Here is a 26179-nt window from a genome sequence, read left to right as displayed (position 1 = left end):
GAAAATTAGAAAATTGCATAATGAATTCTTGATTTTAATGTTGCAGCCAGTCCAAAGCCTTCGGTTTAAATATTTAAGTGCAAGTGTTTTTTTATTTAAAAATAATTTGGGTAATAAGCCAAAGTAGGCAAACAAACCCGTTATTTTAATTTATTTTTTAAAGTGGTGTCAAAATCGTGAAAATGTTTTTGACTAATGAATTCTGACTGCGCTTTCACTGTCACTTTAGGCTGCACCAACTAAAGTAGGACCTTAAAGAAAGAGGATTCTGCTGGAAATAAAACAGAGAGTGAAACATGTTCATAGTATAATTTCGAAACACGTGTGAATAGTGTTGAATATTGCTATGTCTTTAAGTAAAATTATATCACCGTTTTGTTGTGTTTTACCGCTCAGTCTGAATATTTCGTGGCCGTGAAATGTCGACACCCCCTCTCGTTGAATGTGAGATGGTATGCCCCAGACGGATTGTTGCAATGCCTCTTGATGGGCCAGTAGGTACACTGACTGAACATAGAATGTCTTGACGCTAGAGGTACATCTGCTTTTTTTCTGCGATATATACCGCATTTTATTTATGTATATCCTCCGTCGACCTGGAGACTTCAATTTCGCAAATGTAAGAGGCAAGAAAAACAAACAACACAAGTGCAACTGCCCCTTCACATATTCGGAAAGGTTTACCATCGGCTTTGCGACGCTCTGGGGCTTGTAGGAACCAACTGCACCTTTTAATCCAGAAACTTCTCTCGGTAACGATATCACCTTCCTGTATGTATTGAAACATTTCAGTGGTGTTTTTACGTTTTTTCCAAATTCCGCAAAGTGAGCGGAGAGGGTATTTCAACGCACAAACAGTGAAGGTGTAATTGCTTAACACTTGCAACATGGCTGCTGTGGGAACAGCAGAGGGAAAAGTTTGACGTGGGAGAAGTTTAATGCGACTGCGAGTTTGTACGCGAGGAGTTGTCCAAATAATAAAGTCGCAGCTGACCTGCCACCGCTGTCCCCGGACTACAAACCAGTGGATGAACCGTGTGAGAGCCGCCTCCGCCTCCTCCTCCTCCTCCTCCCTAGTCACTGCAGTGGACTTTGTGGGGAAACTGTGGTGTCTTCCTCTCTATCGCAGACTGTGGTGGCGTTAAAGGACGTGTCTCGTCTGTCAGCAGGCTTTATTTCGACTTGAAGATGCATTTTTCCATACCCGAAACGGAGGTTCGTTCGGGAGAAAACGGCTCGACATATGTGGTGAGCATGATAATGTGTGTTTTTGTGTTACCCGCTTTCACCTGGTGTGTGTTAATGCTTGTTTCCAGCTGCCCACAGGTCGGGCTAATGTCAGTGCTGCATGCCCAGTGTTTATAAAATATTTGATAGCGTTAGCAAACAATAGTCAGGTATAGCCTGAGTTACACATGTGTATTCGTATTAAATTAATGTGTGTCATATAAAGTATAGTAAGGTGAACCAACTTAATTTGGACAGTTAAAACGTGAGGAAGTTGAGTTAAATGATTGTGACCTTCAGCTCAACCTGCTTTTAATTTGAGTGTGTGAAGCCAAGGAAAGCATCCCGGCCTTCATCATGATTCATCATTATTTTTGGCTCTAGACTTTATCTGGTAGATGTGATAACGTGGCTGCAAAATATTGCATTGCCATGGGAAATCTGAAGTTGGTGCCGTTTTTTCTGTCTAAGCCACCTGAAGAAACTTGAATGTTGTCCATGTCTCTGATTCCTCACATAAGCCACAACAGAGCCCCTTTTGTTTTAAAGGTTTGAGTTGACGCATAAATCCTTACTGAGAGTTGAGGTTTACCAAAATAACATTGCACTTCTCCTTGTTATTTAGGCAAAAATACAGCCAGCCTTGTATTTTACTTTTAAGTCCCCTATAACAGATATATGAGTCTTGACAGCACATCTAGAGCAGCAGTAATTTCTTCCTCAACTCTGTCTTTCTCTCGGTTGTAAAGAAGGATCACATAGCCTGTGTGTTTATTTTCTTTCAAACTTTTGTGTTTCTCATTGTCTTTTAAATGGCGCTCTGTGCCCTGTATCCCTCACCATTGTGTTTAAAAATGCTACGTTTTGCGTTGCCTCGACACAATGGCATATACCTACTGTGGTGTACTCAGGGTTTCATTCAAGAAGGTTGGTCAAGGACAGCTGTAGATTAAATTTTCAGCTTTTGTGGAAGTTTCACGCTGTCTTTCCATTGTAAATTGTGAAAAAAACAGCCATTACTGTGTCAGGATACATTGTGCTAATGTCTGCCAGATGTAGTATTGTTCCAATATCAGCCCAAAAGGTTTCTTCCTTGTTTAGCTTGATGGTTTAGACAACAATAATAACATGAATGGGAAGTATCGTTGAACACCAGTTGCATGGGAGCAGTTTTTTTCTTTATATAACACATGCTTTGTAATAACAGTTGCACCATCTGATTTCAATGTGACATCGTACTGGCTGTTCAAAATGTCACACACCTGTGAATGACTATTTTCCGTCTTGACTCCATGTGCTCCAAAGAGGAATGTAAATCTTGGAATAGGCTTAGTCCTATTTGGATGTATTTGTGTATTGGATAGACACTTTGATACTTTTGTCACAGAAGCGACACACAAGGCAGTAAAAGACAGTTTAACATCAATTATTTTCCCTTCACACTCATCTCTAGACACGTACTCTTGCTGCTGAAAGTCGATAGATTTTTAAATGGAGCATTTCAGGTTCCATTTCTTAAGTTGTTTCTACCTGGCTGAGCACATTTGTAGCCTGTGCTGCACTGCGAACTTTAGTGGCGGCTTTTTACCTCTCAGCTGGCAGTCCTGTGACTGTCATTGCGACCTTCCTGTAACCAGCCTACCGGAAGGGACTTTGCTTGATTATAATGCTCAGAGTTGTGTACCTTGGAACCAGTAGGTCACAGAATCTGCCGAGTTTGCACAGGGCTTTTTAGAATAACAAGCTTTTTCTTTTTTTTTAAAAAAAAATCCAGCTGCATTCATGTGCAAACACAGACACTTTTTTTTTATGGCACAAACTTCCTGTTCTCTAGTAGACTTGTATCTTCCTCTCTCTTTCACATGGTTTTTAAAGTATGTTTTGATGAAGTTGGTGGGTGTGTAAAAGAGACACAGACTTCCGTACTACAGTAAGTGATGGTGACTCATTTGCTTGAGCTGAGGAACAGGCTCAGACGTAGACATGAAATAGTCCATTTGTTTCTGTTCATAGTTTAACCAAAGAATTTGCAGTCAAGAGCATGTAACAGCTGGCATAAGGCAGTGAGTAATGTGTATAAACCTAAGTTTCTTAAAATGTGCTGACATTAGTACATTTATGACACGTGAAAAGAAGGTACATAAATAAAACACATCACACATGGTTGCAGGGCTGGGTAGAGACACACAGAGTAACACCTGCATACTGACAATTTTTGCAATCATGTCTTTGTAAGGTTGAGAATATTTAGACGATGTTTTGATCCCAACTGGATCTTTATCATGGCAATTGGGATCTTCATCTTTAAATTACCTTTAGAGCTCAGTCGTATAATCACCAAGTTGGATTTTATGTTTTTTTTACCTGATTAAGAACCAGGATCAAAGCGTGCAATTTTTAAATTTTGGTTTGCATTTGGTGTGGTGAATAGTGCTTAAGATCACTGTGGTAATGTGCAAGTAAACACATGTGGCCTGTTGTACTGTCCCCGAGCTGAACTCCTTTCAATTCACAAAAAAATGTAGGGTCGTTTTTTTGCGTTATCAAACTGAGCCAAGACATTCTGCATACTCATTCTTCCTTCCTGCCTGGATACTGCCTACATGCACATCTTTTAGTTCGTTTGTTGGCCTGCCTTCAAATTCTTTAACGCTCTGCTTCCCCTCTAGTAGTTTTGGTCTCTGCTCATTCTGTTGCACCAATGATTAGAGCAGAAGCATGCTGAAATGATATGCATCAGAGTCTTCAAAACTGCTTTTGTTTTGACAGATTACCCATGATGTCAACTGTGAACAGTAACTGAGACAGAAGGGTTATGATGATATTAATGATTATCAATAATGAAATTGGGATAAAAAATAAATTTATTGTTGTTAAAAGTGTATTAGGAAAAGTCCGTATTAGTCTGTATTAGGCAAACTTAAAAAGGCTTGTTTACTATGAGACTTAATGAGGCATTTGACATGAAAAACAAATTTACTTTCTGCAACTTGCTCTTAAAATGAAGGCGAGGCAGATATTTGGATTGCTAATTCCAAGTGGTGGTTTTGTGGAGGAGTATCCAGTGATAGCGCCTGTCAAAACAAACAAAGGATTAAATATTCCCCATGTGGCGCTTGCTCTCCTTATTTGTTAATGTCTGGATAATACAGGGAGAAGCTGTTGTGACTGGAAAATAGGCAGCAAGTTCAGTTTTCCCTTTGGAAGCCAGTAGGGTATGATTGAATCCAGTTCACACTTAATTTTTTTGTCTCTCTAATGAAAACAAGAGAGAGGAAACAGTGGGGGAGATAAGATAAGATTCGATGGATGGTTGTTTTGTGGCGTTGCGTGAGGGGAAATCAGTAATGAAATGTAATGCTCAATATGCAGGATATTCACTTTTGTTTCTTTACTGTCTTTCAAGTTTCTGAATTGCATTTATAACTTGGCACGATGCATCAGAAATATTTGATGCTTGAGCTTGTTTGTGAAGAAAGATTATGATTTTAATTTTAATATGTCTCCTTTCTTCCCTGCAGGCCTACAACATCCATGTCAACGGTGTGCTGCACTGTCGGGTACGCTACAGTCAACTTCTGGGCCTTCATGAACAGGTGAGGCTTCAACCATCATAATATACCCACTGCACTGTCAGTATGTTCCAGAATAGCTCTGTGTGTGTGATGCTTTGAATGTTGTGTAAATGCCACCACATCCACAGACCGTGACCTTTCACTCGTCTTTGTGTCACATACGGTCAATGCGCCAGCCTCTCATCACTTTGAATTACCACCACGGTTGCTTGAAGTGCTGTGCCCTTGTTCCTTCCAGAGTTCAAACTATTGCCTGTAAATACGCAGTATTATGGAGGAGACTGGAGGGGGTGGGCGGCATGGAAGGAATGTTCTTGGCCTTTCTTACTCTTCACCTGCAGGGAAAAGGAACTTAATCTGAAAAAGAAATGTTGTTGGAAAGCGTTGAGTTCCCTGGTCATAAGAGTGTTTTGGTCTCTGCCTGAGAGAAGCTTTACACAGAGCCAGAGCTATTTTCTTTGAGCTGTTATTAGGTAATAAGTATATTCAGCATCTGCTTGTTTTCTGTAGCGGTTGAAAAATAACATGGTGCTTCACATAAATGTTTTGTTCAAAGAGTTAAATACATTGTCTGTAAGAGATGGATTACGTTGTTGGATTTCTTGCTCTCTACCTGTAAGCTCTTTGGGCTCTTAGATGTGCGCCACAGGATACAACACAGCCTCATAGAAATGCTCAGTCTCCCGTTTTCAAACATGAATAAATAAGCAAGCAGGGGCCAAACTTTGCAATCTCCATCCTCAAGTCTGTGTTATCCACTCTTGACAGTTGCCGTTGCCTGGCAACAGGTTGTGTGGAAAGACACACTTGAATCTTGAGGCATCAACCCCAAAGGGCTTCCTCTGGTGTACACATGACCCCCAAACACTCAGTTTACTAAGGACCACACACTCCACACAGGGATTGCAGAGAAAATGTTAATTGTTTTTCTTGTTTTCTCTTCTGGAAATATTTGTAGAAGACCAAACCTGTTAGATTCACAAACTGTTTAAAGCAAACTGTAAAAACAGGGCAAGTTGTGCTTAAAAGAAGCCGCAGGAGCTCACATTTACTTCAGATTTAGGAGTCTCTGGTGAGTCTGTAACCTGTGCTCACTGTCTGAGCTACAAGAGCTGATTTGTATGTGTAACCAGTGCTGCCTCTGGCATACTGAAAATACCAAAGGGCAACATGTCGAGGTGAAAATCACCTCTCTTCCTCTAGCACTCTTGCCATATGTGCAGGACTTGTCTGGTTTATAATGTGAAAAAAAATGGGACAGTAAATTGTTAATGTGTGTGATGTGTACGTTTTGCCTGCGGCAATATACAGGTTAAAATTAAACCACATTTGATGCGTGATTGTAGATCGGTGCGGTCTTAGTTTAAGACTTCCATAGTTCAAAGCTAACAGCTCTCAGATGATAGAAAATGGAAAGAAATGAGTCAAGAAGCTGGAAGACAAAGTAAACTTGGAATGACTAGACATTCAGGGTTCCAGATGTGTCTGTGTGTGTTATGCACGGAAACTCCACAAGCTAGTCGTTGAAACGGTGCTTAAAATAAACCTGTGATTCATCTCAAAGAGCCTGAATGTACCTCTCAGAAAAATGAATCCCACAGTTCAAGAGACTGCTACTCTGTGCAGAAATGAATAGGTTTATTTGTATAAGCTCGTGGTTTCCAAGATGTTGATGACTTATTATTAAAACAAAATTAACCAGCACACCTTTCTCAAGTAGCCTGTCCACTGTTAAAACCAAAGAATTGTAGGTTGTATTAGAATTTCAGTGCTGTAATCCATGTCACTGCTTGTGGTTTGCACCAACAGATAAAGAAAGAATATGGCAGCAATGTGGTGCCTTCCTTCCCCCCAAAGAAAATTTTCACACTGACTCCTGCTGAGGTCGAACAGAGACGAGAACAGCTGGAGAAATACATGCAGGCTGGTAAGTTATTCGTGCTGAATAGACTTTTTACAGATGGCTTGTATTTCATTTCACTTCACTTCACTTCTGGATGAGTTTAAATCCCAGCTAGAGTGAGGGTGTTTTGTCATTGCTTAAATGAAATGCTGTTCTTCTTTGAATTCACATATCCCCATAATTTATACCCCCTTAATCAGCATGAATTATAGGGACAGTTTCATGCAGTGAAAAGAAGAACTAGTGGCATGCAGGCATGTTGTTTGTTTTTGAAACTGTACAGTAGCTTTGCAGCTCAAAGACAATTTCTCTGAAATTCCTCTTCACAATAATCACAAGAATGAGTTGGCCTTGGTGTCTGTGGGGAGTCCAGCTGTACACTAGTCTCTTCGTGCTACATAGAAGTGATGATCTGAGAGAGTTGAGACGCTGACATAAAGCCTTCCTTGACAGATATATGCTATCACAACTGATGGAAAAAAACTTGGGATCTCAGACCTGGCAGAGGTTACAAAAGTTTTATTGGTTTGAATCCCCTTGCAATGAAGTGCTAAAACTAGAGTTTTTCTCAGAATTAAGAACTGAATGCCATGAAAAATATTTCATACTAGTGCATACACCAAGAGAATTTTTTTTTCTCTTTTGGAAGCTTTGTATGATGTTAGGAAACACCAGTGCCCATTTGGAGCATTTCTGTTTGGGAGGTTTTCAGAATATTACTCAAATTCTGTAAACAGGTCAAGGGTGAATTTTCTGCATACACATGAGTAAGTGGAACTGGCAACCATGCACAGGGTTTGTTTTAATCCTTTCAAGCACTGGCAGTTACAGCAGAACAAGGAAGCGTTGTTTGAGTGTGTATTTGCTCATGGTCTGGGAGCATACGCACACAGGGTGTTCTTGGCTACAAGTTCCCTTGGTTACATCATGGCCTTTTACATAGTTATGGAAAATGAAGGGCCACAAACACAATCTGCCCTGATGCAGATGGCTCAGAATGTTCACATTTTGTCAAACGGTTAGACTAATTTGTAAAAGGACAATAGTGTACAGGCTGACACATACATGCACACTTAGTCATACAGTGTTATCGTGTCAATAATTAAATGTGCTGCTCTGCAACTGAAAACAGCCTCAGTACAAAACAAGACGCACAAGCAAAAGAGAGTCATTCATCTTGTCTTTTATCTGGAAATCTGGGAACCATGTTACGATGAAACTGTTTGTAATAGTCTACAGTTAGTGGAACTTATTCCAGATCACAAGTTGATGTATTATTTTACTGACCTTCCTTCAGTAGTGTGTTGATCTGAACATTTGAACTCTTGACAAAAGTCTTAAAAGGTCAAAGCCATTTCACAACAACGAATTCACACTGCATGACAAGAGGAAATTTACGAAGCAATAGGAAATTGCTCCACCTAAAGACACTGGTGACCATCCAAGATTAAAATACATGAGACTAACTGCTGAGCTGTCACTTTAAAACCTCTGCCACTCCTTTTATTCCACACAACTAATGTTGCTGATTTGCGTTCTCTCATGGGTCTCCTATCAATTTTTTCCACAGTGCGTCAGGATCCCTTACTTGGAGCCAGTGAGATGTTCAACAGCTTCTTAAGGAAAGCACAGCAGGTTGGTACTTATTTTCCTCTAACCTGCATTAGGCTGTTTTCTGTCAACATACCTGTGAGGAGGCGGGGAATGCTCCTTTAACTAAAATGCTCACGCAATCCTTTCTGCCCGACTAGTAATTACTTTTCTCACTGTGGTACAGTGATGTGGCATTATTCTTACTGTCTATCTCAGTGTGTGGCAGCACATACTCTTATCTTGGATTGTGGCATCTCTACTTGTAAGAAACTGGTTAGATGTGTCAGCTTTAGTTAGGCTTGCGGCTGGAACATGAGAAATGATTACATCAAGCTTGGGACTGAGGGGAAAGCAACCTTTTGCCAGTCATAGCAATGTATTTGCAGTGTGTGTGGGAGCTGCATCATTCTGAAACATATTGTTTATTAAAAAAAAAGGGGGAAGAGCCACTTGGTGAATCATCCTCATGAGATTTGCCAAAGAGTTTTTTCTTGCAGTACTAAACATTAAAGCATATCCTGAGCTATAAGAACACAAAGTCGTTTCAAATGGTGTGTCAATGAGTTGTTCAAACCTGGTTGCAGGATTGATTTGTCGTCATTGCGACCTGCATTTCCAGGAGGACTGTAAATCACTATTATGGACAGATTCATCTGTCTGCAGCCACATCACATTCATTCTGCTTCTTTTACTTTACCCCCCTCTCTTCACATGCTGTATTAGCATGTTGGAAGCAGTGTTTGCATCTCTATTCAGACCTACTGTGAAGATGGCAGGTGCAGAATAGAAGATGACTTGCCACCCTGTGTTGTCGTTTCATCTGCACCTTCAGTGACGGGGCTGTTCATGTAGACTCCCTACTGAGGGAACAGGGAACATAAGAGCTGATGTGATGAGAGGTGATGAGAGACTGCCTAGGGACAGGAGAAGCTGAGTTATCCAGCTCAAGATTTCACATTTCTTAATATCAACCCAGTAGCTATTATTTAGAGGTTTGAAATATTCATAGGTTTTGGCACAGAATTTTATTTTCCTTGCTTGTTATTCATTTATTTTGTTGCTTTTGTTCCACCGCCTGCCTTGTTCAGTTAAGAAAGGAATTGAAGCACAAACAGCAGTACATAACTGAAATGAAGGAGACAGCTTCTTTGTATTGCAGTGTGAGCTGGTAGCAGCATAATAAATGCATGGTATGAATGAAACTATACACTTAATCTATTATTCACTTTTTTAATCTTTAAAACATGGAACTGCATCAAACTAATAATCATCATCAACACGATGATTAAAAAAAAGAAGACTGGCTGTTATTGACTGTTTCCATTATTAATTAATCAGACATCGCACTTTAGTAGTTATCAAATTACAGATTGCTTAACATTCATATGACTAGTTACTGCGGTACATTGGTCAGACCCATTGGCTCAGAGGTCAGTGGTTTTATTTGCCCTTGTATGAGGGGATTATTAACTGCTATATGTAAAGTGTAACAATGGAAGGATAGCTTGTATGTTTGTATAATCTCCACCAGAAATTCACCTCAGCTCTGACCAGCCCATATTTTTTCCGTCTTTTGTGGCATTGTGTGATTTCTGTTGTTGATTGATGGGCATGGATAGGAAAACACATAGCTTACCCATGAAGCTGAATAAATGCCTGTTGTGTTTTGTGTCGTTCCCACAGGAGACCCAGCAGATTCCCACAGAAGAGGTCGTTCTAGACATCTGCCTTTCCAACGGTCAGAAGGTTACGGTCAACATTCTGACTTCAGATCAGACGGAGGACGTCCTAGATGTAAGTGCTTGCTGAACTCTGTTGAAGAGAACATGAACACATGCTTTCATCCACTTTACAGCTTGTAAAGAATTATTTAGACTTTGAGAACTGATCAGATGTTAACATGGTTAAAGAGCTGTCTCCACTTTAACAGTATTTGTGTCTGTTTAACTAGAGACATTTCATCTCTGCTCTTCATAACAGAGCGGACAGATACCTGGACCTTGCTTCAGACGAGCAGTATTGCTTTGGACTCTCCTGTGAGCTCTGAGACGATACAAACTATAAATCAAATTAAGTCAAGTTTATTTATATTGACCCTCCACACCAAAGCAGTACAAGAAGTATTTTGTGGAGTCTGCATTACCTCATTCTATAGCTAAATAACATTGGAGAGTACACACAAAACAAGCTTAAAAAACAACAAAAAAAAACCCACAAACTTAAGTGTAAGACGCTAAATAACATATTGAAAATGCTATTCAGCATAGATTAAAACAAAGTAAAAATTTGTTGTGTAAATCCCCCTCAAAAACAGCACTGACCTATCGGGCAAGAACACAGTTCTTCTGGGTGTGTCCTGTTGTGTCTGGCCACAGTTGTGATCTAACTGAGTGGGCAGTCAGATCACAACTGTGGCCAAATGTACCGTACATCTGCTTTACCTTTCCTCCTCACAGTAAACACTCTAAAATAACTCATCGCTGTAAATGTGCACATGTTTTGTGATGATGTCCTTTGTCACTTGGCTGTGAATCAAACTTGTTAAAGATCAAATGATCTTGTGAAAGTTTGATCACAGTTAACCTCTTCTCATAACAGCAGGTTTCAGAGTGTAGTTTTACCGCATCAGTTTTTCAGTTTCAGTGCGTGCACTTCTCAGATGTACAATTTCAGATGTTTGCTGTGTCTAATCTCAACAGTTCAACTGCTGTATTCATGTTTGCAGCATTTGGCTCTGTGTGCAGTCAAATTACAGAAGTTAACTGTGAAGGAATAGCAGTAGTAATACATTCATTCTGTTTATATTGTGTTTTATGATGGTAAAATGAGGTAGATTGTTGATTTCTCATATTTTGCTGGAAAATAAAACACAGATTAAGATTTTATTTATTTATTTAATTAAACCAGGAAAATGAAATCTCACTCTTTCTACAGGCTGTTGCAACAAAGCTTGACCTTCCGGATGACCTCGTTGGCTACTTCAGTCTCTTCCTGGTCCGTGAATGTGTCGACGGAAGTTTAACATGTAAGTTTCAAGTAAAAAAAAAAATGCAGGAACTGAAAACTATTCAGACTAATGGAATTTCCCTTTCTTGGTTGCTACTGGAAACTGTTCTCCCTGTACCAGTGTGCTGAATATGTTGTAGCAAGAAAGCATAGTAAGCTAAAAAAAAAACTCTGTTTAAGTTTGAATTACTCTGCCCGCAACTATTTTAAGGACTAAAATAAACTGATAATTTATTAGTGATTATCATATAGGTTGTCCCAAGATTGTCTAAAAATTTGTCTCACATTGTTTTCTTTTTGAAAGGCTAAAGCTAGAAACCATCAGATAGCTGCTGTTAATTACGTCAGACTAAATGTGCCATTCTGGGCTCTTTGATAAGGTAGTTTATATTTGCATTAGTTTATCAGGTCAGCCAAGGACTTTTCACAGAGCACACAAATCACACAGAACTGAAAGAACAACTTATTCATAGAAACAGGAGAAGGAACGGGTGATTTAACTCTATCACTATTGTTAAGCTTCACTAAAGGATACATTTATGCAGAACTAAAGGAAATAATGTATTCTAATACCATGATTGTGGGCGGCACAGTGGTGAGGTGGTTAGCACTGATGCTTCATAGCAGGTCCCAGTAGGGCTGGTCGATTTTGGAAAAAATAAAAATTACGATTTTTTTTTGGTCAAGATTGAAATCACGATTCTTCAAACGATTCTTTTTGAGTTGGAAAATAAAATGCATTTATTCGGCATTTCGGCCAAAAAAAAAAAAAAAAAAACTCACTGTAACCCCCCAATTTGGGAGAGACCCAGAGGTGAACTGTCCCCCGCGCCCCCCTCCTCTTTCCCTTTCTCACGCACACCTTCTGTGCATGGCACCTTCTCAGAAAGCAGGGGCGCCTGCAGCTGCAGGGGGCGACAATTTGCCAGTTCCCCACACAGATATGACAGATAATAGAAAACCATGTAGTGGCGCAGATGTATTTGTTTATTTATTTATTTTCCAAGTGCTCGTGCCGCCCCCCCTCGTGTCATGAAAAAATGCCGCACGGGCGACTGCCCGGTTCGCCCATGCCTAAAACCGCTACTGGGTGCAGATGTGTTGCCATACAAGAGAACTTGTTTTACCCTTTTTATCGACCAAACGGGACCGCGCTGTTTTCTGAATAAGATGCGTGTTGCAGGTCACCACACATACACACACACACACACACACACAGAGCTCGTGGGGCCGCGTTGAATGCTCTGGGGGAGCAACTGAATTGCGCATGCGCGTCTCTTTCAGGAAAAACCTCACAGACAACGGAAAATGGCAAAAGAATCGTTCCAACTCGATTTTATTCATTTGGAGATCGTTTGAACCAAGAATCGAAATCGTGATCAAAATTCAATTAATTGCCCAGCCCTAGGTCCCAGGTTCGAAGCCATAGGGCCTTTCTGTGTGGAGTTTGCATGTTCTCCCTGTGTCTGCGTGGGTTCTCTCCTGGTACTCCAGCTTCCTCCCACTGTCCAAAGACATGCTCATTAGGTTAATAGGTGATTCTAAATTGGCCATAGGTGTGCATGTGAGTGTGAATGGTTGTCTGTCTCTCTGTGTTAGCCCTGCGATGGACTGGCGACCTGTCCAGGGTGTACCCCGCCTCTCGCCCGATGACAGCTGGGATAGGCTCTCCCCACGACCCCTCACAGGACAAGTGGTTACATGAGATGAATGAATGAATGAATACCTTGATTGTGATGTTAACATTCCTTCACTTTATAGTTCCCATAACAAAAATGGCTTTTCTGGCAACAGTGCAGCAGCTCAGTTTGTTGGTCTCACTGGAGATGTACTGTGGTTTAATTAAAAAAAGAGGAACTGCATTGCCCCATGAGAATTGTATCAGTGTTCCTGCTGTATTTCTTGCTACACTGCTTAATTAATTTATTAGGTGCTTAGTGAAAGCAGGTGCATTTGCTGGCTTGTGCATGCAAAAGTAGTTTCATGCACTTCAGAGTACAGTGAACTTGTACATCATGCTGTTTGCAGCCTTTCAGTTTAGAGGTGTATGTTGTGGTTTAAGTTGTGATAACGGATGCTTTCACTGTTGGTTGCAAAATGGTACCACTTTCACATTCCAAATTCTGATTAGCAAGGTGATTGAATTTAAAGGAGAAATTTGTGTTTATTCAACTTGCTATATTCCTCATGTGGCTACTGTGGTTTTATAGGTCATGGTAACTTTGCACGATTCACCTCAGATTTGGGAATAACTAGGAGTTATACAACACACAGCGTGAATGACATTAATTACAGCTTTCCAAAAAGATGATTATTATTTTATTTTTTTTACGCAAATCCTTTTATCACTGGAATATTCACCTGCACACTGGTTGCTTACATGTGTCAGGCTGACATTCACTGTGGTCTTGCTGTCTTCTAAGGAAACTCAGACACACACACACACACATACACACACATACACACACACACGTACACCTGATCCATTCCAGGGTGAAAATGGTGCCAGGTGAACTTGGATCTGTAAATATTTCAGGGAGGCTTTTTATTCCAAGAGATGTGTGAGAGATATGAAAGAGAAGAGCCATGTGCTAAATATGACTGGATTGGTAGAATCCAGCGCAGCAGGCAGAGGATCAAACAAAAAAAAAGACGGTGGGAGGATTGACATAACAGGATTGCTAGAAAAAGTCAATTTATCTCTGACAAGCAGTAAGTTTCCCAGATGTCTGTGTGTAAATCAATATTTGCTGTAAAATATGCAAAGGCATGTCAGGGAGAGCCAGTGTGTGGTTTGAAATAGTAGAGCTGCTTTTATCTAATATGGCTCAGTTTCCCCACTGACAATTTAGTTTGCCTAACAATGTGCCAAACCATTCAGTTTGTTTCTGTGTTTTTATTCCAGCAGAGATTTCCAGCATCAAAGTAACTAGCGTGTGTTTCTCTTTCTCTGCCCATGTAGGAGTAAACATACTTTTGTAGACATAAAGGCACAGTTTTCACACATTTTATTAATGCTAGAAAACTAAGCAGGAAGGACCTGAGATGGGCTCTACTCTAGGGATTGAACAGCAGTGAAACAGCTGCAGATTATTCACACAAAAAAACAAAACAAAAGACGATTATCTTAAAATTTGAGTACTCGTTTTACCACTCCAGATGGCATCTTCCTATCTCTCATTGTTTATTGTAACCACGTCATTGGGACTTGTGCACTTGTGGCTAACTCTTTGTCTGTTTTCTCTGTGTCTCTTTCAGTTGTGCGGAAGCTGCAGGAGTTCGAGCTGCCTTACGTTTCCATTACCAGCTTGCGGAACTCTGAATTCCACATAGTCTTACGGAAAAGGTACTTACCACCTGCCCACGTCACTACTTTGAGGTTGATTGTGTTCACAAATTTCAGTGCATACTGCATTTTCTATTCTTGGTGTAATTTAATTCAGTAAGGCACATTTATTAAACTATGATTATGGGTATTTCCAGTGCACTGAAGCACTTGTTCTTGATGTGCCAGAATGGTACTTAGGTTAACCATCTAACGTCACTGTCCTCTATAAAGTGGCAATAATTTGGAAAAGTGGCCTGTGTTTTCAGAAAGACGATAGTTACTATGACCAGGAAGTAAGTTGTTGTAACTCCAGACATTAGACAGGGACATGAATCTGATGTTACTGCAATTAAAGGATGGGCTAAACCAGGGGTGCCCATTACGTCGATCACGATCGACCGGTAGATCGTGAAGGTAGTGCGGGTAGATCGCGTGCCATTGAAAAAAATGTTTTAGGTGTTAGTCTAAAACATTTATCTGTTGCACCTCCAAAACAAACAGCAAGACAAATGTTCATCTTTATTTATTTTTACTTTATATTTGCAACATGCCCTCAGTTCAGCGGCACACATGCACAGCCACGCGCAACTTCAACAACAACTCAAGACTACCGTCTTTCTTAAAGAGACAGCGCTATTTTTCTAAAGGTGCAGTGCACCAATTTTTCTTGATAAAAATAAAAACAAAGATGGATAGAGCTTTTAACACTGTAGCAACAATTAATATGACTTAGTATGACTTTATATATATATATATATATATATATATATGGGTAGATCACTTTGACTTGGTCATTGTAAAAGTAGCTCGCGAGCGAAAAAATGCGGGCACCCCTGGGCTAAACTCTTTTGATCAAAGCATATAATAGTCAATCTATGTATATTTACTCATATTCAAGTTTTTACTATAAGTCCTTAAACATATGGTAGCGACAGCAATCACACACAGGACCATAATAAAGGAGGAGCATGTCTGTCTTTTGTTCCATTTAGTTATAAGTTATCATCTTGAAGTGGATATTACACCTTATCTCTGTGACCTGCTGTAAAATCCCCAGCGCTGCTTCTCTTTATTTTAATTCAGGTATCTTTATTATGTGTCATTACTTAACACACAGGAAATAGATGGGTCATTGGCAGTTATGTTTAAATTTGTCTTCAGTTATCATTTATTGATTAACAGCTTTAATTGTTTTTGATATGAAGCTAGCTTAGCAACATAAGAGAAATAAACAGCCTGGAGAGTTGCATAAATTTGAAGCCACGCCTGTTTAGATGTAACATGAACCAATTACTGGATGTTTGTCAAGGGTCAAAGTTTTAAAAGCTCCTGTAATAAATGGCATGGATTCTCAGTGTTTCCAGCAGGTTGACAGTTTATATAAAGGTGGTTTGCACTGGAGGGATGAAGGTGGGTGGTTCCACCAAAACACAGGAACTGTTTAAAACTGGATCTATTTTTTAAGCATCACCCACTAGATAAAACAAAACTCCTTTTTTAAAACATCACATTTAAACAGTAATCAACAGCATATCCTTTAACTTAACTTTTAGCATTTCTTTTGGATTTCCCCCTCTGCTTCTCGTCTGTGGAGGGAAATAAAAAACATTCTTGGGTGGAAGAACAGATTTAGTTCATGGAAGCTACTACTTCCCCATCTCGTCTGAAATGTGTGACTTCTCCCCTTGACAGCATTTTTCCTTTTCCTCATGTGTCTGTTCTTTCGTCACCCTGCCTCCCGCTGACTCTAGAGGTACACAGGATGTTTACTTTCTTTCTGCCTTAAGCAAAGTCTCAGTCCTCCTGACCTAGTTTCACTGTGGAGCGTAGAGGAGCGAGGGAAGAATGAATGTAGAACTAACAAGTTGAGGTAGAGGAAAAACAGACCCCCAGTGTATGAGATCCAGGGGAGGATGAGGTCAGAGTAAATCAAAAAGCTCTTTTTGGCCAAAAGTGAGTGCTTGAAAAAATAGTCTCGGTCCACTGAACACATTGAATGTACAAAATGTGTTTCTTTCCCATGTATTACAGTGTTGTCCAAAGAACACATACAATTAAAACCGATTAATTTTAGACTGACAGCAATATTAACATAAACATGTTGCTAATTTTAATCTGTATATGCATTAAGATTCAAGCAGAGACTCTTTCACTCTTTTGTGATGTGGCTAAATAAAAGCTCTCGCATAGCCAGACACTACACTACAGATTGCACTACATTTACATTCCCTTTCCTCCCTCTTCCTTTCGCTCTCTCCTTCCTCTCCCTTGTTGCCTGTTTTGAATTGCTGATGTGGGCAGGCAACGTGCTTCACATCTCCTCAAACAACTGTTTCCTCTAACAACCCTCTTGTCATGCAATTACAACATGTTAAATTTCACGCCTAAACTGAAGAGTTGTGAGACATGAATGCAATGAGGATTATGCTGCAGCGTAAAAGTGGATAAAATATTCAGTGCTCTGTTTACTCGGGCAATAACAATCCTGTCAATCAACTGAGGTATGAAACAGTATCGGTTCACATCCAGGGGCTGAGAGATTAGGTTCTAAATACCTTATATTTTTTTTACCCAGTCCTTTTTGTAATCCACTGCTGTCTCACAGACTTTGAACTGAGAAATTTGTTCCCAAGTGAGTGTCCCTTCACACTGATCACTTTCAGGCAATCTTTGAGAAACTATCACCACTGAAAACTAATTTGGTTGTGCACATTTTTTTAGATACAGAGAAGGATTGAGTCTTTATTTATGGGTTAATTCCAGGCAGTCTTAATGAAGAAAACAGGTGTTTCTTTTTTGGTGAAATTAATGGTTTTTACAGGACAACGGTGCAGTATGCAGAGTCACAAGAATACTGTGGTCTCTTATTATCTCCCGGCCTGGTAGGCTGCAAATTCAGGGCTTCCTTGATCTGTTAAAGTAATTTATTTGGTACTGGTGAGACCAACTGCATCTGTGTCAATTCTAATTTAAGTTAAAATGTAAAAATATTTGTGCTTTGTGTGTCTTCAGCTACTGGGACATGGCATATGACAGTGATGTAATGGACAACAGAGTTGGCCTGAATTTGCTATACGCACAGGTAAGACGTTTCATTACTTTGGTAAAGCAGACACTGTTGTTTGTTTTCCAGCTACAGCACTGGTCTCCAAAAAATACCTGTTAAATTAAATTCCCCCTGGGATGTGCATCCAAATAGAAAATCCAAATTAGATTTGAAAGTGTTTGTTTACATCTTGCATCTGTTGGGTTTTATTGAGCTTGCATGGTGCCAGCATCGCATCAGAAAACCGAATAGATTACCTGCCCCATCTTCAGGCTGCCGAATGCTTTTTTTCCCATCCCCTGTGTCCCTACATTATCTGTTGGTGGTTTCAGCTTATTTTGACTTTGCACCACCTTGAATTCTGTATTTCTCTGTGCTCCTCTGTGATCCTACGAATCAAGCCCTCTGGGAGCTGCAAGCTTGATTAAAATCTGGAACTCCTGAGTTTTCCTCTGTGTAGCAGCAGAATTCTGTTTGCAAGCATAGGGATTTTACTGTGTAATTAAATTGCTGACCTGCACCAACAAAACACATCTATCTGCTTTATTTAGTTCTTGTGCAGAAAGGTAAATTTCACTTCCTTCCTCTTTTTGCTTCACCAGACAGTGTCTGACATTGAGCGAGGCTGGATACTTGTCAACAAAGACCAGCACAGGCAGCTCAAATCACTGCAGGAGAAAGGCTCCAAGAAAGAAGTAAGCAAGGGCATGTTTTCTAAATGACTCTTGAATGAATCCAGCTGAAATTTAGAAATATCTGTCTCCAAGGATAAATCTGCAGACTACAGAGAGCATTGCCTCTAGTGCATTCTTTTATGCAATTAGCCCAGTTTTTCCCCATGATATGAATTTTTAATTGCATCAACCCAGAAGAGAATTCAATTGCATTTTCTTCAGGGATTAGACAGAGACTGATTTTTTTTCCCTTTGAAAACTTGAAAAAAATGTTTTCTACTTTTTTCCCCAGTTCATTCATCTAGGTCAGACACTCAAATATTATGGCTATATCAAGTTTGACCCATGTATCACTGACTTCCCCGAGAAGGGCTGCCAAGTCATCGTCAGCGCCGGCAACAATGAGCTCAACTTCCATGTCAAGCTGCCAAATGAACAGATGAAGGAGGGAAGTTTCAAGGTCACACGTATGAGATGTTGGCGAGTCACATCTTCTGTAAGTGGAAGTGTGTGTGTGTGTGTGTGTGTGTGTGAGGATGAGTGAATTCACCTTCAAGCTTATTTTTATTTCTGAAGGAGAAAATGAGCTGCCAGCAAGGGCTCCAGTGTACAAACCTCTTCTCACCACTGCGTCAGAAACAAAATGTCAAGTCTTGCCAAGCATTAGTTTTTACACTAGCGGCTTGCTAAAAGTGCTGACCTACACACCATCCGTCTTCATCACTCCAATTACCCACACCAGCAACCCACACAAGGATATTGCTGTATTGATCCTGTAGATAAACACACATAGAACTGCATCTTTATTTGAACTGACAATTGCCTGATGGCATGCATTAAGAGGAAGTACCTACACTGTTGTCTCTATATGCAGTCAAACCATAAGGACTTGGACCGCGTCTTCAGGCTCTGTACTCAGTCTCAGTATTACTTTACATCAAAATAGAAAGATCTGTGTGGAGAATGTCATGGTTTCAACAAATGGCACCCAAATTTGAGAGGTTCAGCAGGTACTGGACGGATACACATGAAGTCAGAATGATCTGAATTGATGTTTTGCATATCTTGCAGTTAATATCTGCCTGACGTTTAGCAGCCATACCTGCTGAAGTCATCTCAGACTTGCAGCATATTTGACCGAGGAGGGGTGGTACTATCAGCTCCAGTGACACCATAAGACTTTTCAGTTCAGTTCTCCGTTCCTTTCTCTCAGTGTACAAGAGGAAGGCGATAGAATATTTGGTTTCATTATTCCCTTTTAAATGTTGGAGTCCAATCAGTCACAGTCAACTGAGCATTTGTTTTGGAACAAACAAGCTACCACGCAGGAGGGCTGAAACTATTCTCCTGCCAAACCGATGAGTAAAAGCAAAAGAATGTGGAATAACAAAAACATAAAATCATAAAAATCTTTATGGGGAGTGCTTCTCAGATTATCACTGTTCTCATATGTCTTTGAGGGAAGCTCTCTAAAACCAGAGAAAAGAACCCTGATCAGGGTTATCGCAGCTTGGGTTTTGATTAACTGGCTTTTGATAAAGTGAGCGCAGGAGGCAGCGAGGGTCAATAAAGTTTCAGATTCGATGTTTCCAATATCCGGTGGTGTTAGAGCTTGACCCATACTATACACAGATAGAACAGATAGCTCAGATTTTAGCTGGCCATTCTTTCTTTATACATCTCTAACAAATCATCCCAGTTCATGGAAGTGCAATACTTCTATTGCTGTTTTCAAATTGTCAGATTTAATAGTTTGACTGTACTTTTGTTTATTTGAAACTTGCTGGCAAGAAATACAGAGGACATCTCAGTACCCATAAGTATTCTAAGGATTGTGCGCCACACAGTGGATCTGCTCTGATAACACGTTTTTTTCCTGCTTCCACCCAGTCAGTCGTGTTTAAAGAGAAAGCAAAAAGAAGAATGTTCAAGCTTTCAAAGGAGCCAAGTCAAGCTCCACATACAGCTCTTCTCACATCATTCAGACTCCAGACCTCATTTAAATAGAGAGGTTGCGAAACAGTTTACCTTTGTACTGCATTAATGTTTCACCAGCACAGTCATTATGTGTATCACAGAAGCTTTTATGATCCTCAGAAAGGTAATTTGCTCCGAGATCTAGACTTGTGGCAACACATTTGAAATTAAAATGCATCTCAACTCGTCTGATTACAGACTGAGCCCCCTCTCTGCCCAGCAGGGTGATTAAATCTTCAACTCACTCTCTGAGGTCAAAATCATTTTAATGAGCCCTTTCCTGTCCAACAGAATATTCAAAACATGTCAGTAGGTGCAGCACTGCAGCCTCCCTCATAGCTCGATTTCAAATTGCATTCGGAAGAACCCTTACAACAGTTAGTGCGTGTGTGTCAGACCTTAATTTCTGCCTGTATTTTCTCTTACTGTCTTTCCCTGTGTTGTTAGTAGCCTGGTTTCTGGCTCAAAGGATTTAGACTTGAAAGAAAATACACAGAATTTCAAAAGTCTTCAAACTAATTTGTTTGAAGACTTTTGAAATTCTGTGTATTTTCTTTCTTTCTGTCACCGTTAATCTTTTACCATATGTCTTATTAAGATTTGGCTAAGATTTGTAATGCAGCAACCCCAGAAATGCGGCTTAAGGAGAAGAAATGTAGCATAGCTGCTCACATGGACATGGGAATAAAGCCACTATCCTCTACTTAAGAATGCAAGTTAGACAAGAAGACAAATTTAGCTTGAAGGCAAACGAGGGAAAAAAATAAGCCTAAATCACAAGTGATTGATGATACACAACAAGATGACAATGATGATGACACCTGCCAAGCACCAGATCATAAAACCTTCTGTCTCTGTCCAACACTGCAGCAAGTCCCAGTAGCCAACGGTACGACCAATCCCTGCAGCTCGGCCAAATGTGAGGTCAAACTGGAACTGGCCTTCGAGTACCTGATGAGCAAGGACCGCCTCCAGTGGGTCACCATCACCAGTCAACAGGTCAGTGCAAGGCCAGCAGGCGTAAGTGCCACTGAAAACCATGTACACTCAAATTCTGTCATTGTTTCTTTGAGAAAACTCTTGTCATTTTAAGGTGCTTCAAAAACAAACCAGTTTTCAGTCTTTTGACTATATATTTTTAAAGTCCATAACCAGATTTGGAGATGTGTGAAATTCGCAGGGCAACAACATAAGGCACTTTGTGACCTGTGATTTTCAAAATTCTGGAGGAAGTACCCCTAAGGAAGCAAATGCTGTTCATAGAATGCTATTTTATCTTCATGATATTCCTTCTTCATGGTGGGTCACTTTCCCAACACAAGAGGAACCTTAAATAGTGAGGCTATATTGAGGCAGTTTCCCACTGGAACATTGCATTGTCACAAGATGGCGAAGATGTAGTTCACTTCACCCGTCAGTGGTTTTAAAGTTCGGGCTGATCAGTGTATGCAATGTTGTATGTCTTGCACAAGTGATATTTCTTTATCAACTGCTGGCTACCTATATTCCTGATAAAAGTGTGAATGGAAACAGAACAAAGGCTCTTGAAGCTATGCTTTTCTCAGATGAGCGGCTCAGTGCATAGTTACCATCAGAGTGCACAGAGTTGTTCAGTCCGAACGTGCCAAATAAGTACATTTCAATTTCTCGAGCTGTATTCATTATCATATGTTCATACATTATGTCTTTGTTGTTCTTCAAACTACAGCAATATGGATTTTCAGAAAGTCTCAATATTCCAGATGTTAATAACTTTCCTTTTGTGATTTCAGGCTATCATGATGAGTATCTGCCTTCAGTCTATGGTGGATGAGTTAATGGTGAAGAAGTCAGGTGGCAGCATTAAAAAGGTTTGTGATGAGAAAAACATTTTTACATTAATACATAGATTACTTGTTTTTTTGATGTGACATTTTACATCTTAGTGTAACATCATAGTCTTAGCATCATTTTCAACATTGTTTTTTCATACACATCACAACATGTATAAATGTAAGCAAACGATATCTGATCATTTAGTTTCAAACAACAGAAGGAACATTTATTGCGTCACTCATTTTTCTGTCTCCTGCCTTTCTTTCAGATGCTGAGGAAACGACACAACGGCTCCATCCACAGGCCTGACAGTCAGCAAGCTGTGAAATCTCCCCCTCTGCTGGTGAGAAACACAATAGCATGCCATGTTTGTTTCTCTTTTGGACTTGGAGACTGAGATCTTAGGTGAAGTTAATTTGACTCTGTGCGTTTGTTTTGACTGCAGGACTCCCCTGACCAAAACCGTGAACAGACTGTCAAACTCTCAGTGAGTACATATTTCATTTTTACTGCTGCTCCTCCAGGGTGTGTTGAAAAGAAAACTAGTGCGACATATAGATAATCTATTCCCAGAACATATTCTAATAAATCAGTGTCAGCCTGGCATTAATTCTACGATTGATTATTCCATTAGGCTAAGCTGAACTCGGTGTCTCTCAGAGGGATCAGCGCCTCCAACTCAGCAAACGATATCAGCGGCAATGATTTCCATGGCAACTATGCTTTCGAGGGAATCGGAGATGATGATCTGTAACCCTCGATTCACCCTCCTCCCCTTTTCATTCCACTGTTGGGACGACAAAGATTACAAGCTGAGCCGAGCCGAGCCGAGCCGAGCGGTCCACACAGGTGTCTGATTCTGCAAGATTGTAGCTTCTTCCTGGGGGGAAAATGCTGCCTTAAGCTCTCAACGAATCTTTGACTGCGTCCTTTCCTTTACACTCTGAAGGCTCGTCTTGATTTGTATCTTAGTTCCAATCATTATATTCAGACTTTTGTTTTTGAACTTGTGGAAACTACATGAAGAAAGATCCTGTATTCTTCCCGCAGTGGCTGAATGTTCTTTTCCAAGCAGAGAGCCAAATGTTTAGTTAGACCTGGCACTAGTGATAATACGGCAGAACTGGACGAAATGACCCAGCCAGCGAATTCCAGCGAATGTGATTTATCTCAAAACTGTAGACTATTCAGAGCAACTGCTTGCCTTTATGGATGATCAATGTTTGGCTTGGCTGTATACCAAAACATTATTTGTGGTCCTCTTGTGTGTCCTGCTACTTGTGTGCCAAGTTAGCAAATATCTTAGCAAGATATTAGCGGTAGAGTCACTCATACTGCCTTCAGAAGTAGTCTGATGCCTTAACTTCGACTTTGTTTTTGCCTCGTGGAGTTACCATTCAAACACCACCCGGGTTCCTACTAAGCATTTGCATCATCCGGTGATAACTAGAATCTTGCAGAACTCGATCGATGGCTGATTTGACTGAACTGCTTGCACTTGTCGAACAAATCATTTTGCACAGTATTACAGGTGGAGATGGATGTTTGAGTGGGGGCTCGGGCATGACTTTAAACATCGCGTGGAGACTTGTATTTTCCAGAGGGCTCTGTAAATCCATCTATGATTTCTTTATTTTTTAACCAATTTTTTAAGGTTTCTCATAAATGCCAAATTATAGTTTACTAAAGCATTTTGCACAAAATAAACATAAAAATTATGACAATGTCACTTTTTATATTATGTACATGCAATTAAGTATTCTGAACTTTTACTAATATCTCTATCATCATAGCTTATTGTAATCAAATAGATCAAATGTAATCTAAGCTGTATGGAACAAAGTTTAAATGGACCAACATTTATCATGTTTACATAATGTTTAGGGGACTTTTAGTTAAAATAAGGAGTGTTTACAAATTTTTCATCTGATTTTCTTTTCGGTCCAGTGTTGGTGTTATCGGGAGCATTCTTTAGGCCTTCACTTCAGTGTAATTCGTGCGTACATTGTGCCAATCATCTCAGAGGATTTAGCTGAAAACGGTGCTTTAGTGAAGTGGCTAATGTGATCGCAAGTGCTGGAGTGAATGATGAGTTCATGGAGAGCAGGCAACACAACGAACATATCCCGTTCCATTTTCAATGCTGTTTCGAAGACTCAAAATGTAAATCAGTGCCAACCTTTCAGCAGCTTTACTCTCACTGGTAGCCAGAACTGCAAACAAAATGTTCTCAATATAATAATTTTTATTTTTTAATTGTCTTTCGCTGCTGCAGTCCTTCTCCGTTGTTGCTTTTACGGTCATTCTTTTTTTCTCTCTCTCTCTCTGTTCGTGTCAATACCAAGTACAGAAAGCTCTAAGGTCCTGGGTGTTAATAAATGTGTAGGTGCCAAATTGAAGTGCATTTTTTTCATCAGCATCGCTTTTAAAGTAAATGTCAATTTCATGAACATTGTACTGATTCATTCCGCTCACATGCAGTTTGATTTTAGTGGTAAGGTCAACTGTCTTGGTCTGTTTGTCATAATGCTAAAATAAAACTCTGAAATTCACTGTTTGTCTTGTTGTTGTCAGTCAGTGGTCAGTCATTGCTCAGCACTACTCCCACTTTTATTGGCAGAAGCAGCTTTGGACCTCTGCCATGTAACACGCCTGGAGTAGAGCAAACACCAGTTACTATATTAACCCTTTTTTCACAGAAGACATTTTTTACATAACACAGCATCACAACTAATTTTAATGTTGTAGGAAGTCTGTGAACTGTTTGCTTTTTGGGTCCTGGCATTGCGCACATTGACTCACTGTTATGACATAATGTGAATACAGCCAAGCTATCAGTGTCAGTAACACGTTTGTATTAGTTTGACAGCCTCATTTTAGTCAGTGGGCTAAGTTAAATAACAGAAACACTCAGTGTTAAACTCTATCCACTTTAACAGCACCACAGTTGAATTAACTAGTGTACCTTCACTAGTGTACCTAATGTTTTGGTGAGGGAGTTCATAGTGATATGTATGTTTTTTTTATATATACACCAGTCAGTTGTGACTCATCAGAGAATGGACATGGGCCTTTCATCATAGCTTATTGTAATCAGATAGATTACAGGGTGTCCTGTGGTGTCTGGTAACAGAATGTTGTTAGTGGGGGCCTTTGGATTCTATGGGTTGAGGGGAGGGACCTCTGTGGATCATCCCACAGATACTTGATCAGTTTGGGATCTAGTGAATTTGGAGGCCAGGTCAACACCTTGTGCTGTTCTTCATGTTTTTTTTTTTGAGTTGTTCCTAAAGCGTTTTTGTGTGTGTGTCTGTGTCAGGCTGCATCCTGCTGGGGATGGCTGCTGCCATCAAGGAGTGTCATTGCTGTGAGGTGGGGGTGCCTGGTCTGGTCTAGGTGGGTGCTACATGTCTAAGTAACATTCACATGAATGACTGATTTCCTTCTCCTGTCAGTGGTCATAAAGCGATGCCTGATCAGTGCATGTAAATAGTAACTCATTATTGCCCCCTAGTGGACAAACTTTTTTTCTACAATTTCTGTTCATTAAGTGGCCAGCATAGAGGATGGTACTGACATATCTGTGCCAGTCTAATGTGCTCCTGGTCAATTTATCCTGCCTTTGTGCCGCTATATCGTATTCAGTGGCATATCTGTGTCTCAAAAAGCACATTATCACATTTTATATTGACAAGGCGAACGGTCACTTATTTACACATGCAGCAGCTAGGCAGCAACATTTGCATCTTTTTGTATGTTTTGTGTCACCCTAATAAATTTTGTACAGTGTATTTTTTTTTTTTTTTTTTTTTTTTTTGGAGCTTAACTGCTGAGAACAGCTGCGTGCTGTAGCCAAAATCAAATTATGAGAACAGTCAGCACGCCAGAACCTCAACTGAACCTCAAAGACACTTTGTTTTTAATAGTGTCAGTTGAATTACGAGTAGCCATCGACTCATGGCTGACGTGTCCAAGTATGTGCAAATGTCACAAATGGAAAAATGAGAAGCAGCCCGATGTCTTGACATTCAAATG

General features: G+C 40.1%; 1 protein-coding gene across 1 annotated transcript; it reads left to right on the top strand.

Annotated features, from left to right (window-relative positions):
* The first annotated feature begins 128 nt into the window (after nucleotides 1-128).
* Nucleotides 129-24696, top strand: snx17 (sorting nexin 17). Its single transcript, XM_084559694.1, has 15 exons — nucleotides 129-1248; nucleotides 4749-4823; nucleotides 6612-6729; nucleotides 8276-8340; nucleotides 9982-10092; nucleotides 11233-11323; nucleotides 14563-14650; nucleotides 17645-17714; nucleotides 18281-18373; nucleotides 18645-18848; nucleotides 21200-21328; nucleotides 22102-22179; nucleotides 22413-22487; nucleotides 22590-22631; nucleotides 22779-24696. The coding sequence occupies exons 1-15, from the start codon at nucleotides 1189-1191 to the stop codon at nucleotides 22896-22898; spliced, it is 1419 nt and encodes a 472-aa protein (XP_084415820.1). The 5' UTR covers nucleotides 129-1188; the 3' UTR covers nucleotides 22899-24696.
* The last annotated feature ends 1483 nt before the right edge of the window (nucleotides 24697-26179 follow it).

The sequence above is a fragment of the Chelon labrosus genome (assembly GCF_963514085.1).
Source record: "Chelon labrosus genome assembly, chromosome: 14".
Lineage (NCBI taxonomy): Eukaryota > Metazoa > Chordata > Actinopteri > Mugiliformes > Mugilidae > Chelon > Chelon labrosus.
Note: the sequence above shows the minus strand (reverse complement) of the source record. Positions and strands in the feature narration are given on the sequence as shown.

What these genes read in the sequence shown, in the direction of transcription:
- snx17 (XM_084559694.1), top strand. Translation starts at nt 1,189, where the DNA reads ATGCATTTTTCCATACCCGAAACGGAGGTTCGTTCGGGAGAAAACGGC. An exon ending in AGACGGAGGACGTCCTAGAT is followed by an intron (nt 10,093 to 11,232) that starts GTAAGTGCTTGC and finishes CTCTTTCTACAG; the next exon opens with GCTGTTGCAACAAAGCTTGA. An exon ending in TGAAATCTCCCCCTCTGCTG is followed by an intron (nt 22,488 to 22,589) that starts GTGAGAAACACA and finishes TTTTGACTGCAG; the next exon opens with GACTCCCCTGACCAAAACCG.